General features: G+C 38.3%; 1 protein-coding gene across 1 annotated transcript in view; it reads left to right on the forward strand.

Annotated features, from left to right (window-relative positions):
* The first annotated feature begins 2,735 nt into the window (after positions 1-2,735).
* LOC127449574 (alpha-1-syntrophin-like) overlaps positions 2,736-15,197 on the forward strand; it is a 41,691-nt gene continuing 29,229 nt past the window's right edge. Inside the window, exon 1 of the mRNA XM_051713100.1 lies at positions 2,736-3,083. Within this exon, the coding sequence (XP_051569060.1) occupies positions 2,798-3,083 (286 nt within the window). The 5' untranslated portion in view covers positions 2,736-2,797. The remainder of the gene's footprint in view (positions 3,084-15,197) is intronic.

The following is a 15,197-nucleotide window of genomic DNA, read 5'->3' on the forward strand; positions in this document are numbered from 1 at the left end:
CAAAAGACATGGTAATACCATGATATTTTTTGATGTTTTTGTTTATAGTCCTTTGGCAAGGAAAATTAAGTCCCAAACTAAGGGATAGTTCACCCCAAAATGAAAACTCTCGCATCGTTTACTCACCTCATGACTTTCTTTCTTCTGCAGAACACAAAGGAATATTTTTAGAAGAATATCTCAGCTCTGTAGGTCCATGCAATGCAAGTGAATGGTGACCAAAACTTTGACGCTCCAAAGAGCACATACAGGCAGCATAAAGTAATCCATAAAACTCCAGTGGTTTAATCCATGTCTTCAGAAGTTATATGATAGGTGTGGGTGAGAAACAGATCAATATTTAAGTCCTTTTTTTTACAATCAGTCGCTACTTTCACATTCTTCTTCTTTTGTTTTGGCGATTCATGTTCTTTGTGCATATCGCCACCTTCTAAAAAAATTATTTCACTGTATATGTGCAAATGTATAATGTGTGGAAATAAATAGATAAATAAATAAAGGCTTCACATTTGTCACTGTTGTGTTTATTTTTCTGTGAGGATCTTTGGCTAATGTGGCAATTACTGGAAATGAGCGGCACAACAGTTTTGTCAAACATTGCAATGGTCTGGTCGGTTTTATGACAAAGTATTTTTTTACATATGATCAAATGAGTATTTTTACTTGTAATAAGTTTAGAAAAAGTCTTGTTCTTTTTTTTAAAGTATGTTACCATTAAGGGGCATATAATATTCAACAAAGGAGCACTATAGTAACAATGTAAAGAATGTTTACACCACTAGAGGGAGACAAAGTCATCTCTCTGTAGTCTCTGATAACTCTGAGGAGCACCAATCAACAGCAGAAGTTTTTGAGTAATTAAGTAGATCACAAAAGAGGAAGATTGAAGGCCCCTTGGCGATTCACGTTCTTTGTGCATATCGCCACCTACTGGACAGGAAGGAGAATCTTTTGTAAATCAGGACTTGATTCAGAATATTTATCTATTTCTCACCCACACCTATCATATCACTTCTGCAGACATGGATTTAACCACTGGAGTCGAATGGATTACTTTTATGCTGCCTTTATTTGCTTTTTGGAGCTTCAAAATTTTGGCACCCATTCACTTGCATTGTATGGACCTACAGAGCTGAAATATTCTTCTAAAAATCTTCATTTGTGTTCTGCAGAAGAAAGAAAGTCATACACATCTGGGATGGCATGAGGGTGAGTAAATGATGAGAGAATTGTCATTTTTGGGTGAACTGTCCCTTTAAATGTCATTGTGAAACATAGCTTTCAGGTGTTCCATTTAAGGCATTTATTTGATGAGATGCTAAAATTAGTGGTGGGTAATACCAAGTAACCACAGTTTATCCTGAAAAAAAAAAAAAAATATATATATATATATATATATATATATATATATATATATATATATATATATATATATATATATATTCTTGTTGAACTCTAATCTCTGTCTTGGATAGTATTTTTTTCTGATGCAATTAAAACATTGTAATGCAGCACTTTTCATACTACTGTCTCTTTAAGATGAATCGCTTATGTTGTATTCTTCCTTTTTTTGTAAGTCACTTTGGATAAAACCGTCTGCCAAATGCATAAATGTAAATATATTCATAAATGGCCATTTCTCAAGTTCACTGGTTCATATAGTCCTGGAGTGTGTGAAAACGTCACATCCAGTGACGTTAACTTGATGTTGATTTTAAACCCAAAAGGCGAAACATAGTGCAAAAAATCCAGAAATTAACCACTTTCCTCCTATATATTAAAACAATTAGAAGCTAACATTGCCTTCTATCGTGTGCAACACATACATATCGGTTAACATCTCAAAAAATTGTTTAATGTTTCATGACCCTTTAAGGGGAATGTATTTGCCGCACTGTCCCTAACGGTGGGGCTCGAGCACAGGACTGGGCTTGAGCTCTGAAATCCCAGAGCTTCCATCTAGCAAGGCTCCTGGCTTACATGCATTTCTTACCACTGTTCTGGCTGCGTTTCTCCTCTTCTTCCTTTTTTCTGCTCCCCAATTGTAGGCGTGCTTCACGATGACGAAAAAGTGTCACATCTAGCTACAACTCTCTTCTTGCGGTTACATACTCCCTTCCGTCTCAGGCCACAAGGGGGCCCCCTATAACTGTCAAATTGAGCCATAACAGCTGCCTGAGTCTGCGCAACTGCACGAAAACCAAAAAACAACCTCGCTTTGCGGGGCCCTAAGCGACTGCTTATCCTGCTTATAGCTAGAAATGGCCCTAGATATCAGGAGGTGGAGGGATGTCGGAAGAATATAGTCAATGGTGCGAGGGAAGCTGTCACTTCTATATCCTTGGGATATGATTGGCAGGCCTACATGAACAAGCTCCTCTAAAACTTACATTTAAAACTTAATATATCAGATATTTGTAAAGGACTGTAATATCACACTACCCAATAAGCACCATGCTATTGTTGCCATGTTATTCTTTAGTTACTTAATTTCTTGTTGAATGTTTAGTGTATTTAATTCTATTTAAATTTATTATATATTTATTTAAATATAGTTTTTGTATTAACATTATTGGCATCCTTTTTTATCTGCCACTGTTTTATTGTTTTTGGAATTATGCTTATTTGAACAACAATAAAGTACTAAGAGAGAGAGAGAGAGAGAGAGAGAGAGAGAGAGAGAGAGAGAGAGAGAGAGAGAGAGAGAGCTTTGGGTTGTGTTGGAGGGGGTTAGTGAATTTAGTGTCTGTGTTCGGGACTGCAGCAGCTCCGCTGGTATTCCAGGAATGTGTTGATCATGGCGGCCGCTGTGAAGCCCGTGAAGAGCGGACTGCTGGAGCTCCGCGTTACCGTCGATCACTGGATCCGTGTGCTCGCGACTCTCAGCGAAGACTCGTTCACCGTGAGCCCCGGAGAATGCGCCGATGAGTCGGTCAAGCCCTCGTCTCCCGCGGCCGGCGGGGCGGTTAACGGGGATCCGGCCAATCTCAGCGCCTCCCCGGTGCCGGACACCATCACGAACGTCAAGCGGACGGTCCGGGTCACCAAACAAGAAGTCGGAGGGCTCGGCATTAGTATTAAAGGTATAAGAACAAGTTTATTTTAATTTCATTCTAACTTTTTAAGTACACTTTTTTGCTTTCTAAAGCGTCCAGATTTACTTTGAAACAGGACAGACGAACATTAAAGCAGTCCAAACGCGAGATCATTTACAAAAAAGTATATGTCCAAAAACATGGTCGTAGGGCAGGGGCGTAGGGCACGCGGGGGATGGGGGGGGGTACATGTCCCCCTCACTTTAAATAAAACCGAAGTTCGTCCCCGCACTTTTTCACGGGGCAAATGTGTTTACGCTGTGTCTTTCATACAGCAAATGTATAAATGTATAAATGCAAAAGTTAAAATTCACTGGGCAATCATGCAATTAATTCAATAAATATTTCTTATATATTTATGTTCGTCTTCTTTGAATTTATTTTCTCCCAAAATACTAAACAGCAACAAAAACTACCACAGTACTTTACTAAACACCTGTTTGTCACTATACACTGGAAAATATTCCTGATCCATGAGATATTTGTGTGTGGTGTCTATAGATTGATTTTGAGGCAATTTGATCTATTTTTTTTTTTTAATGTCTTAAAATGTTGCAAATTTTCTAAAATTCCTAAAATTAACACATTTCTTTTTTATACTTATTTATCATTTTCAATTTTAAGGTCATTAAATATATATATATATATATATATATATATATATATATATATATATATATATATATATTTATTATTATATAATATATCATAATATATATATATATATATATATATATATATATATATATATATATATATATATTCTGGACAGTTATAAATATATATATATATATATATATATATATATATATATATATATATATATTTTTTTTTTTTTTTTTTTTTTTATTATAACTGTCCAATAAGTGTAAGGATAGTATTTGGGGTAAAAAGGCACTTATTAAACACATTGGTGCTTTTTGTTTTTTTAAAGAGGTGCGAATAGATTTGTTATGAAAAATGTTCAAAGTGGGCTCACGCTGACTGATCCAGTCATAATAGAGATTAGTTTGTTTATAGAATACTTAATATGCAATAAAATGCGAGGGGGCCTGGGTAGCTCAGTGAGTATTGACGCTGACTATCACCCCTGGAGTCACGAGTTCGAATCCAGGGTGTGCTGAGTGACTCCAGCCAGGTCTCCTAAGCAACCAAATTGGCTCAGTTGCTAGGGAGGGTAGAGTCACATGGGGTAACCTCCTCGTGGTCACTATAATGTGGTTCTCGCTCTCAGTGAGGCATGTGGTGAGTTGTGCGTGGATGCCGCGGAAAATAGCGTGAAGCCTCCACATGTGCTACGTCTCTGTGGTAATGCGCTCAACAAGCCACATGATAAGATGCACGGATTGACGGTCTCAGACGTGGAGGCAACTGAGATTCGTCCTCCGCCACCCGGATTGAGGCGAGTCACTACGCCACCATGAGGACTTAGAGCGCATTGGGAATTGGGCATTCCAAATTGGGGAGAAAATGGAAGAAAAATAAATTCAATAAAATGCCAAACGTGTTGACTTGGTTCTGAAGTGGTTATTTTGAGTAAACATCATCTTCATTTGTTACTCAATAAAGCATCTCGATGTCTCAAAGTTATTTGCATTAGTTGACAAATTGTGCCTTATACTATTACACGATATCACTTTAAACCCCCTAGGGGTCTTTTGCCCCAAGCGGGGAAAAAGGCTCCCTCACCACCTTCTTTTTTTTTTTAATCGAAACAATCTTCCGTTATTATGTCTTTTCAAACAAATTATGTTGCTCCATCAATAAAAAAACGTTAAAAAAATCTTGGTAGCTACTTTTTTCCAAGTGATACAAAAAGCACCATTTTGGATGTGTACGTTGTTGATACTATTAAGATACTTTTTTGTAAGTGAAATACCATCGTACATGAATTTCAGTACATGGTACTACCATATGATTACCACTACAGTTTTTGTGAGGGGATCCTTTGGTTCATTTATATAGGCGGAGAATAACTTATGAATAATTTATGAAATAAATAATGGTAACACTTTATTTTACAGTGTCTGTGTTACACATATTACATATTACTATTATTAATTAATATAGTAATAACAATAAGAGTATGTAATTACAAACAGCTCTACGAAATACATGTTGTTCATTAGTATTGCTCATTAATGGACACTGTTGAATATGGTGTAACCGAAATCATAAATATACAACAAATATTATCATAAATAATCATGAAGATTAACTGCAACATTCTGTTTAGGATGTATATTATACCACTGCTAGTCATGCAACATTCCAACTTGTTCATTATATGATTAAAAAGAAGCCTTCCAAAAAGTACGATGATAGCACCGTGTTTTTCGGACATGCATCGTTTTACCGTGGTACCACCACCGTATTTTGTAGGGTATCTGTTTTTGTTTTTTCAAGTTCTTCTTATTCAAAGACCTGTAGGATTTTAAAACGTACAGTTTGACAATCATGTTTTATTTTGATAACAAATTGCATAGTGGAATAATGTGATTTAAAATAATTCGAAAGGGCCAAAAACTGAACTCTCGTTTCAAATGAAGATGTCTTCCAGTGTGGGTTGATATTATACATGTGTTGGGAGATTTACTGGTGGTTAGTAAATCATGCAGTATGTGTGTTCTGGGGAGAGGGTGTTTATGCACCCCAATGCCAACAGCTGACCAGAGAATTACCCATCATGCTCAGCCTGTCACTGGCTTAAGATGAAAGCTGTGGAACGAGAGCAGAGGACAGTATGGTGCTGTTTATTTTAGGGAGCACGAGAGAGAGAGGGGCGACCTTGCCTGAAGTCCGAAGTGCAGTTGTATGTCTATATTTACTGTGCTAAGAGTCTTTGGACTGTAGCTCTTTCACTTGTAGACACTTAGAAAAAAGCCCCAAAACTTTGCAACCACTCACCGTTAAATATGGTACGACAGATTGGTGATGAAACGTGAGTGCTCTCCACACAAACTACATCTCGGATCACTTGATTGAATGAATGTTACATTTATATAGCACTTTTTCGGACACTACACTCAAAGCGCTTCACACAGTGAACAGGGGACTCTCCTCAACCACCACCTGTGTGCAGCATCCACCTGGATGATGCGTCAGCAGCCATAGTGTGCCAGTACGCTCACCACACACCAGCTATTGGTGGAGAGGAGAGAGTAGAGTTATGGAGCCAATTAATGGAAGGGGGTTATTAGGAAGCCATGATTGATAAGGGCCAATGGGGGGGAATTTGGCCAGGACACCGGGGTTATACCCCTACTCTTTTACAAGAAGTGCCCTGGGATTTTTAATGACCACAGACAGTCAGGACCTCGGTTTAACGTCTCATCTGAAGGACGGTGCCCTTTTTACAGTATAGTGTACATGTCACTATTCTGGTGCATTAGGACCCCCTGCTGGCCTCCCTAATACCTCTTCCAGCAGCAACCTTAGTTTTCCCCCAGGAGGTCTCCCATCCAGGTAATGGCCAGGCTCAACCACTTATAACGTGCACTGAGAATGGCACCTAGTAGCATTTCAAAACAGTGTATCAGATCGGGATCGGCTGAAACTGATCTGGTATTGGAATCGGATCGGGAGAGAAAAAATGGTTCTATGCATCCTTAGTCTAAATTTGCACAAACTCTGAAACAGCATCTCTCAAAGCGATCAGGCACAAGAGAGAATGAAACTGAACCTGCAGGCTGGCTGCAGTTTCAGTCACAATCCAATAGTGTTATCTTGATGGATCGCGACAATGTATTGTGATAAGTATCGTATCATAAAGTGGTTGTCGATACCCAGCCCTCATTTACAAAGTCACTGGTTAACCAGTTGGATGTACAGCAACATTTAACAAGCCTAGTTTAATCCACATATCGGCCTCAAACCATCAGTTATTGATTACAGAGATTTATTGGTATTAGGTAAGTCAAGCTTTACAATTACTATTGCTCATATTTAGGGTTAGTGATTTTAACAAACCCCTTAACTTACTGTATTAAACTTAAAAGTCATGCTAAAGACATCTAGCTCGAGTTTTTTGCCGGGTGGACGAAGAATCCCATAGACTTACATTAAAGGAGAAGAGAGAACAGAGAGAATGAGAATGCAACACTGAGAGATGTATTTGCTGATGAATGATGCAATAGTGGAAGATCGTCGCATTTTAGCATTAGCATGTTTGTGCAGGACATTCTGGCAGGGACTCCGGTGGGAAATGATTAATAACGTGCTTTAGCGAAGAGCCCAGAGGTTGCCAACAGTATCTGGCAGAAGCAGACCACCCACCTGCATGCGCATGGCATGTGTGCCTTTACAGGTCAAAAGGTCACTAGTATCTAGGGTGAAGCCACAGAAAAGAGCTAATTAATAATTAAGCAAGACCACTTCTGGTACATACAGACATGAGGAATAATTCATAATGCCACACGTTAACAGGGCCACACAGTCTGAAGCTTCTCTGGTATATGGTTTTAGGGCCCAAATGTTACTGTATCTAAACAATGTGGTACCAGATTTATTCAGCATAAAAAGTAAAAAAAAAAAAAAAGAAAAAAGTCCGTAAAATGAAATACTGAAATTTATGAAATACATTCATATTGAACTACATTTCCAAAAATATGCAAAATCAATTAGAATGACATTGGATGACAAGGGAAATTGATAAAAATATTTAACACATAAACAACAGTGGAAGTGTGATTTATTTATTTATTTATTTATTTATTTGATGATTGTTTACAGTAGAGTTTGATTAGATACACAGCCTTTGACGCCAACAGCAAAATATAAGGAACTTGTTTTCCCCTCCCTTTTACAATTAGCTGTATTTTATTAATTGCATTTAGTTTAGTTTTTTCCCCCTGTTGTTTGCAACCTTATTAAAACAGATCTGCTACTAATTTTTAGGTCACAACCCACCAGTTGAGAACCACTGTTCTACAGTGATACAAAACTCCAACCTGGATCTATGTATAAATGTTTCATGGGAAATTCTCAAGGTGGTCCCTTGAATTTCTAAATGTTAGTCTAAAGCAATAGAGCCCTTGAGAGCAGAAATACTAGCTTCCAAATTTCCATTGGAAATTTCATTTAGATGCCCCTCCAAGTGAACATTATAAACTGCATAGTCCTTCACTAAAGAAGATATATGTGCATTGGACTGTACTATTTGGAGCACTCCCCAACTCAAGGATGAAGCTGATGAAATTTTGATTGGTATTTCAGCATTACCAGCAAATCATGTGGACAGCATATGAGTAGTCACGTTTTAGAGTTGTGTATTAACTTATAATAAAATATAAGTTACTTACTAGTTATTTTACTACGTATGTCTATTTTAAATGTGATTTTGTGTTATAATTAATGAAATAGTGTCCCACCTGTGTTTGAACATGACATTATTGCATAGCATGCCATTTTGTCCGAGGAAGCAAAGAGGGCAAAAAATTGCATCACTACACTTGCTGTGTTTTTAGAGGATTTGTTGACTATTTGGGTAAGTTCCTATTAATAAACTAGTAGGCTTGTTAGTTGTAATGACATTAACCAAATAAAAGTAGTAACAAGTACAGATGTGTTTAGAATGTCTAAACATGATGTTTTTTTAAAGACAATGTAGTTAAAGATATGCATTACCAACAGAATTTTTTTTTTAATAAATGGTATTTTATATATGTATAGCTGCCAGCAGCAATTACAGGGCCAAGCACACCAACGGCATGAAAGTTATCCCTTGTGATGATTCTTGGAAAAGCAGCTTAAAAGCTATACAAGTAGAATTACTTAAAATAGAAATGCTTATTGATATAATTTTGACAAGATATTGTGGCAGTGACACATATAAAGGCTACACAGTTAAAGGTTTTTTCAGACATAAGTTCAAATTTGAGCTGTTGGTGGCGCTAGAGAGTTTGACTTAGAGACCCCAATTTTGGCTCCTGAAATGTTTAGGATGTCACTAATCAGTCTGCTAAACTTTAAAACGTTTTACCATATTAGGCTGCCATAGACACCTTGCCAGGTGAAGAATAATAAGAACACTAACATAAACAATAGGTGCCTATGCATATTCAGAGCTTGGTCCCTAAATATTGCATAAATGCACTGGTTGTTGTTGTTGTTAATTGGCCCAAGTGTACGACACACCATGGCTGTCGTAATTTATCTTTAAACATATTTCAGTCATGACAACTCACAGAAAGATTTAGCATGTTCATGTGGGTATGTTATATTGATAGACTATTTGTCTTGGCAGAAAACCATGTGGAATTGCTGCTGCTGCACGATTAGACAACATGCTGCATCAAGCATGTAAGGCATGGGCCTGGGCATGCTTGTCCGAGTGGCTTAAACAGCTTGTGAACTGACTCATAATGTGTACCTGGATCAGAAATGCCCAGAGCTTATTTAATGTGTGGATTTATTTAAACTATTGACCTAAGATAGCAATGTGTGCCAGTGCCTGATTTGGCTATGGCTTTCCTTGTTAAAGACATGTTTCTATGTGTTATGGCCAAAAGCAGACATTACTGTGCAAGATGTATAAGAACAATCCCCAGTAACCAACTGAGCAAATAACATTTTCAGAGAAAACTCTTGCAGCGTGCTTACTTGCAAACTGAGCAAATGTAAATGATAATCAAAGAGAGAGTATGCAAGTTGATTGGCTTCCCGATTAAATGTCAAAAGACCTATCAGCTTACACCATGAGAGCGAGTTGATTGGCTAACAGATAACAAGTTCAAAGAACATTTCAGGTTGTACTATGTAGAGTTTTCTGCCTGAACTTCATTTGTCTAGCCCAGAACGAATCTGTATCTCCTCTTGCATGGTCTCCTTAGTCTTTATGGCCATTATAAGTTTCTGCCAGAAGACTCTAGTATCTTCTCCTGGTTTGGACCACTGGAGATAAGTCTGTTTCTTCACCAGAATGAAAAAAGTGACCTGAGTGTTATTGTTCTTGACTGCCCAATCAATGAACCAAGCATTGCTACAGTCACAAGCAAGGCTGTTCTTTTGCAAATCAAGGATTTTCAGTTGAGCAAGGGACTGAATCAGAGTTTGATTTCTCAACTGCAACTCATTCCCACTGGCTCATAGAGTGTTTAGGAGAGATTTGCTTCAATTAAGAAGTCCAAAGACTGAAGGTGAACTCTACCATGTGTAAGTCTATTTAGTCCTTGAATTGCATGGAAAAGCCTGGAGGTTAAGGCATTTTTGTCAACAAAATGATTACTTGCCAAATCCAAGTACCGAAGGTTGGGAGTGTGACCAAATGTGTTGAACCTTTCAAAAGGTTGGAGGGCATGTGCTTTAAGCCTTGACGTTGGTTGTCTTAACATGCCAACAAACATGAAAGAACGGCTCGTGCCCGTTTTTGTGCTTATTGGCACAATTTGCAAAGGAAAAATAAAATAAAAAAACAGCTGAAAATAATTAAAAACAGTGAGTAGGGAGATGTGGGTGATGTTTTATTTAATTTTCTAAATATTGTTTGTCTTCCTAATACCTTTCTCTCCTCTTGCACTCTCACTATATTTCAGTGTCTCTAACTCGTTGGGACAGTGCATACACCTGACGACAAGACGTCTAGATTTCAAGCTGTTTTCAAAACTGTCGTAGCATCTGGGACTAGTCTCAGCATGTCACAGGAGTGCGCACACATCAAGACCATTCATTATGAGATCGAAGAAATCTCGTTGCAGATCATTCGCTGACTCAAAACATCAAAGGAGATGAGCTTGAGCCATGTAGTGTCCACTAGGCATAATTGCAACTCAAATCCAAATTCTGTTGCCTAGTTATACCAGCAAAGATGTCAGAGTTTCTTAGTGTTGTTTCTGAGATTTTGATTGCTGAAAGCATGAGCTCCACTAAATTCATGATTCCTGCAAAAGCAGATGGCTGAATCTCTACTATCTGATTATCTGCGAGGTCAAGATCTCGAGAGAGTGTTATGCTTTAAATGAATCCTTTTTGACCGAGCATAACTTGTTGTCATTCAAATTCAAGTACCTTAGATTTGGGGGGCTATAGGTAAATGCATCACTGATCGTTAACAGACTAATACTGTCCAAAATGAGCTCATCCTGACTGGCAAAGTCCTTAAATAGACATGCATTGGGTGGCCTGGGTAGCTCAGCGTGTATTGACGCTGAAAACCACCCCTGGAGTCGCGAGTTCGAATCCAGGGTATGCTGAGTGACTCCCGCCAGGTCTCCTAAGCAACCAAATTGGCCCGGTTGCAAGGGAGGGTGAGTCACATGGGGTAACCTCCTCGTGGTCGCGATTAGGGGTTCTTGCTCTCAATGGGGTGCGTGGTAAATTGTGAGTGGATCATGGAGAGTAGCATGAGCCTCCACATACTGTGAGTCTCTGCAGTGTCATGCACAATGAGCCACGTGATAAGATGCACGGATTGACGGTCTCAGAAGCGGAAGCAACTGAGACTTGAGGTGAGTAACCATGCCACCACGAGGACCTACTAAGTAGTGGGAATTGGGCATTCCAAATTGGGAGAAAAGGGGATAAAAAAATAAATAAATTATAAATAAAAAAAAATAGACATGCATTGATTGTCAGAATTCTATTGTTATGCAATACAGTTGTTGTAATTGTGTCAAATTCACAAAATCAGAACAGTTAAGATTTGCAAAATTATTTAGATGAAAGTCCAGTAACTGTAATATCAGAAGGACCTAAAGGGTATTGTTGAGTTGCATCATCAAAAGGTTGTGTTTTAGACGCAACACTGTCAAGTTGTTTAGATCTTCGAATGTCGATTTATGAATTCTTGATACTCCATTGTTTCTTAGATGTAATTCATTCAGGAGTGCACATGGTCTAAACATATGATCAGTAAGAACTGAAAGATTGTTGTCCTCGAAGTGTAGACCCTTCAATCCAGAGGAACATGTCTCCTGTAACAGTGTCTCTACTTTCAATGTCTTGAAATCATCCAGTGCTATCCAGGTAACAGAGGTGAAACTCTGCATTATATTCTCTGAAATATGATTACTACTGAGGTCGAGTGTCTTTATAGCATTTAGGAGTGCCTTGTCTAAAATAATCCAATCCAAAGTTTCATTCTGGAAACAGTACGACAGGTCCAAGTACTCCAGAACAGGAAAGATGTTACTCTGTTATCTTGAACATTGTCAAGGGATTCAACGATATGTCCAAATTTTCAAAGTAGAGAGTGTAGATGGGAGGTCACTTGAGTTGAAAACTTTGAAGCTGTTGTTTCCCAAGTATAGTTCCTCCAAATGTGGTACTTGAAGGACAGGCTGGAGTCTGCAAATGTGCTTGAAATGTTATTAGTAAGGTTTACAACCCTCAAATTTAAAAGAGATGCAAAAGACTGATTTTCAGTCATCTCAAGGTCATTTGAATCAAGCCCTAAATTAGTCAGATTTACAAGACCATTAAGCAGCCTTGTGGTCACAGTTTTGATCTTGTTGTTGGGCAGGTTGAGTTTGGCATGACACTTAATGTGCTGCTGTGTATTTCAGATATCTGATTGTGAGAGTCTTTGAAAGTCTGCTGAAATCCCTCTCCAGAATCTGAGAGATAGAATTAAATGACATATCCAAAATGATGGTGTTGTTAGGTAACAGTGAATTTGCCTGTAGCCCATCTTGTAGCACAGATCTTTAAGATTGCCAGAGTAGGGGGCTTGGGTTGCTCAGTGAGTAAAGACGCTGACTACTACTCCTGGAGTCCTCGAGTTCGAATCCCAGGGTGTGCTGAGTGAATCCAGCCAGGTCTCCTAAGCAACCAAATTGGCCTGGTTGCTAGGGAGGGTGGAGTCACATGGGGTAACCTCCTCGTGGTTGCTATAATGTGGTTCTCGCTCTCAGTGGGGTGCGTGGTGAGTTGTGCATGGATGCCGCGGTGGATGCCGTGAAGCCTCCATATGTGCTGTGTCTCCGTGGTAATGCTTTCAACAAGCCACATGATAAGATGTGCGGATTGATGTCTCAGACATGGAGGCAACTTAGATTCATCCTCCTGCCACCCAGACTGAGGCAAGTCACTATGCTACCACAAGGACTTAAGAGTGCATTGTGAATTGGCCATTCCAAAAGGGGAGAAAATCAAATACAAATATATATATATATTGCCAGATTATTCCAAAGGGAAATAGATTGTGCTGTTAAGTGAAAATTCATCAGTTGGGGTGATGAGGACACTGCAGTATAAAACAAGAATAAATGCAGGAAAAGTTTCCGATGTGTCTAGATTCTCATTTTGATGATTTTCACCTTCATTTGATGTCTGCAATGAAAGAACTTGAGAAGTGAGACCTCATATGAACAACTGATAAAGACTATTTTTCAGTCTTGACGTGACATCTCAAACAGCATCTATGCTCTTTCATGCAAGACAAATTTTGGTGTTGAAACGGATTTTCTTGTTTTCACTTGATAACACTTAAGATGGTTATTTCTGTAATTTCTTATCATTAGCAAAAGCTGTGATAGCTGTAAGTCTGAAAATATTGCATGTCCTTTGAATGTGTTTCAAGAACATCTGTTATAAATAAGCCTTTCTACAATCACTATTCTAAACTCCTGACTATTTCCCAATTTGCAAAAATCAATATTTCTGGTAAATTAAAAATAATGTAACAACTGATATTTTAGTCTTTCAGTACTTTCTCAGAAATTATGAACTACTAATCTAAGAGTAGCCCCACAGGATTTCATTGATATATTCTATTTTTATGTAGTGTTGTACAATCTTTGGTGCAAAAAGAATTTTCCAAAGAGACGAACATCCATTTAATGCACAGGCTAAAAGTAAACAACATGGAAAAATCAATTGTTCATGTAGTTAAAAAACAATACAATTGTACAGTTGGCATGCCAACTCTGGGGAGCTCATACTGTAGAAGACCTGGCTATTGAACACAGTATAAAGGAGGCAATGGAGTAAGCATGTATGGTTTTATTAGATCACCATTAGTTGCCAGTTTTAGAATAATGCACATGGGTATCCTTACCTCATTTGTCGATATTTTGTAGTAGCAGTGTGCAGCAAAGCATGAGATCAAGCAAAGGTATTGAAGAGAGAGTTGGTAATGAGAGTACTTCCTCCAAGGCTGCTGAACATTAAAGGAAATAACACCACTACCATACTGGCTTTTCACTGACAGTACTCATGGTGACTTCATCGTCAAAAATGATGGGTGTTTGCTTGTCTAGGTCAGCACTAGGGTTATTTAAGTTTTGAACATTTGCCGTTTTGTTTTATGTTGTTTGTATTTTGTATTTGGTAGTTAGCTGTAATGTTACAAAACCAGATTTAATTTAGTTTTCATTATTTTTAGTTGCAGTATTAGTTTTGATATAGCATTGTTTCTGTTCTTGCACATTATTATTCTTCCTCTGGCTTTGAGTGATTAATCTCTCGTCATAAATGGACAAAATTAAGTTTAATGTAACTTTGTAAAAATTGCAAACATAAAAGGAATTGAGTTGTCTTGTGAGGTACATAGGTACCATTTAAGCCCAAATTTGTTTCTTATAAGACTGTTATGCTTTTTAAATCTTAATGCTTTACATTTAATTATTCAGCCTAATTAATTAAACAACTGCTGCTCAAGCACAAGCATGTGGAACACATAGGAAACTTCGTAATTGGAGATTGTTTTAATCTTACCATGGGCCTTCTAATCTGTTCTCATGACTTAATTTTAGATTAACAATAACAAAGCTTCAAGTAAGTGTGAAAATGTTATTATTTGATGGAAAGCAAATGTATAAAAAGACCATTTTGTGGGGGGCCTGGGTAGCTCAGTGAGTATTGACGCTGACTATCACACCTGGAGTCGTGAGTTTGAATCCAGGGCGTGCTGAGTGACTCCAGCCAGGTCTCCTAAGCAACCAAATTGGCCCGGTTGCTAGGGAGGGTAGAGTCACATGGGGTAACCTCCTTGTGGTCGCTATAATGTGGTTCTCGCTCTCAATGGGGCGTGTGGTGAGTTGTGCGTGGATGCCGCGGAGAATAGCGTGAAGCCTCCACACATGCTATGTCTCCACGGTAACGCACTCAAGCCACGTGATAAGATGCGTGGATTGACGGTCTCAGATGTGGAAGCAACTGAGATTC

This window comes from Myxocyprinus asiaticus, chromosome 12 (genome assembly GCF_019703515.2).
Source record: "Myxocyprinus asiaticus isolate MX2 ecotype Aquarium Trade chromosome 12, UBuf_Myxa_2, whole genome shotgun sequence".
Lineage (NCBI taxonomy): Eukaryota > Metazoa > Chordata > Actinopteri > Cypriniformes > Catostomidae > Myxocyprinus > Myxocyprinus asiaticus.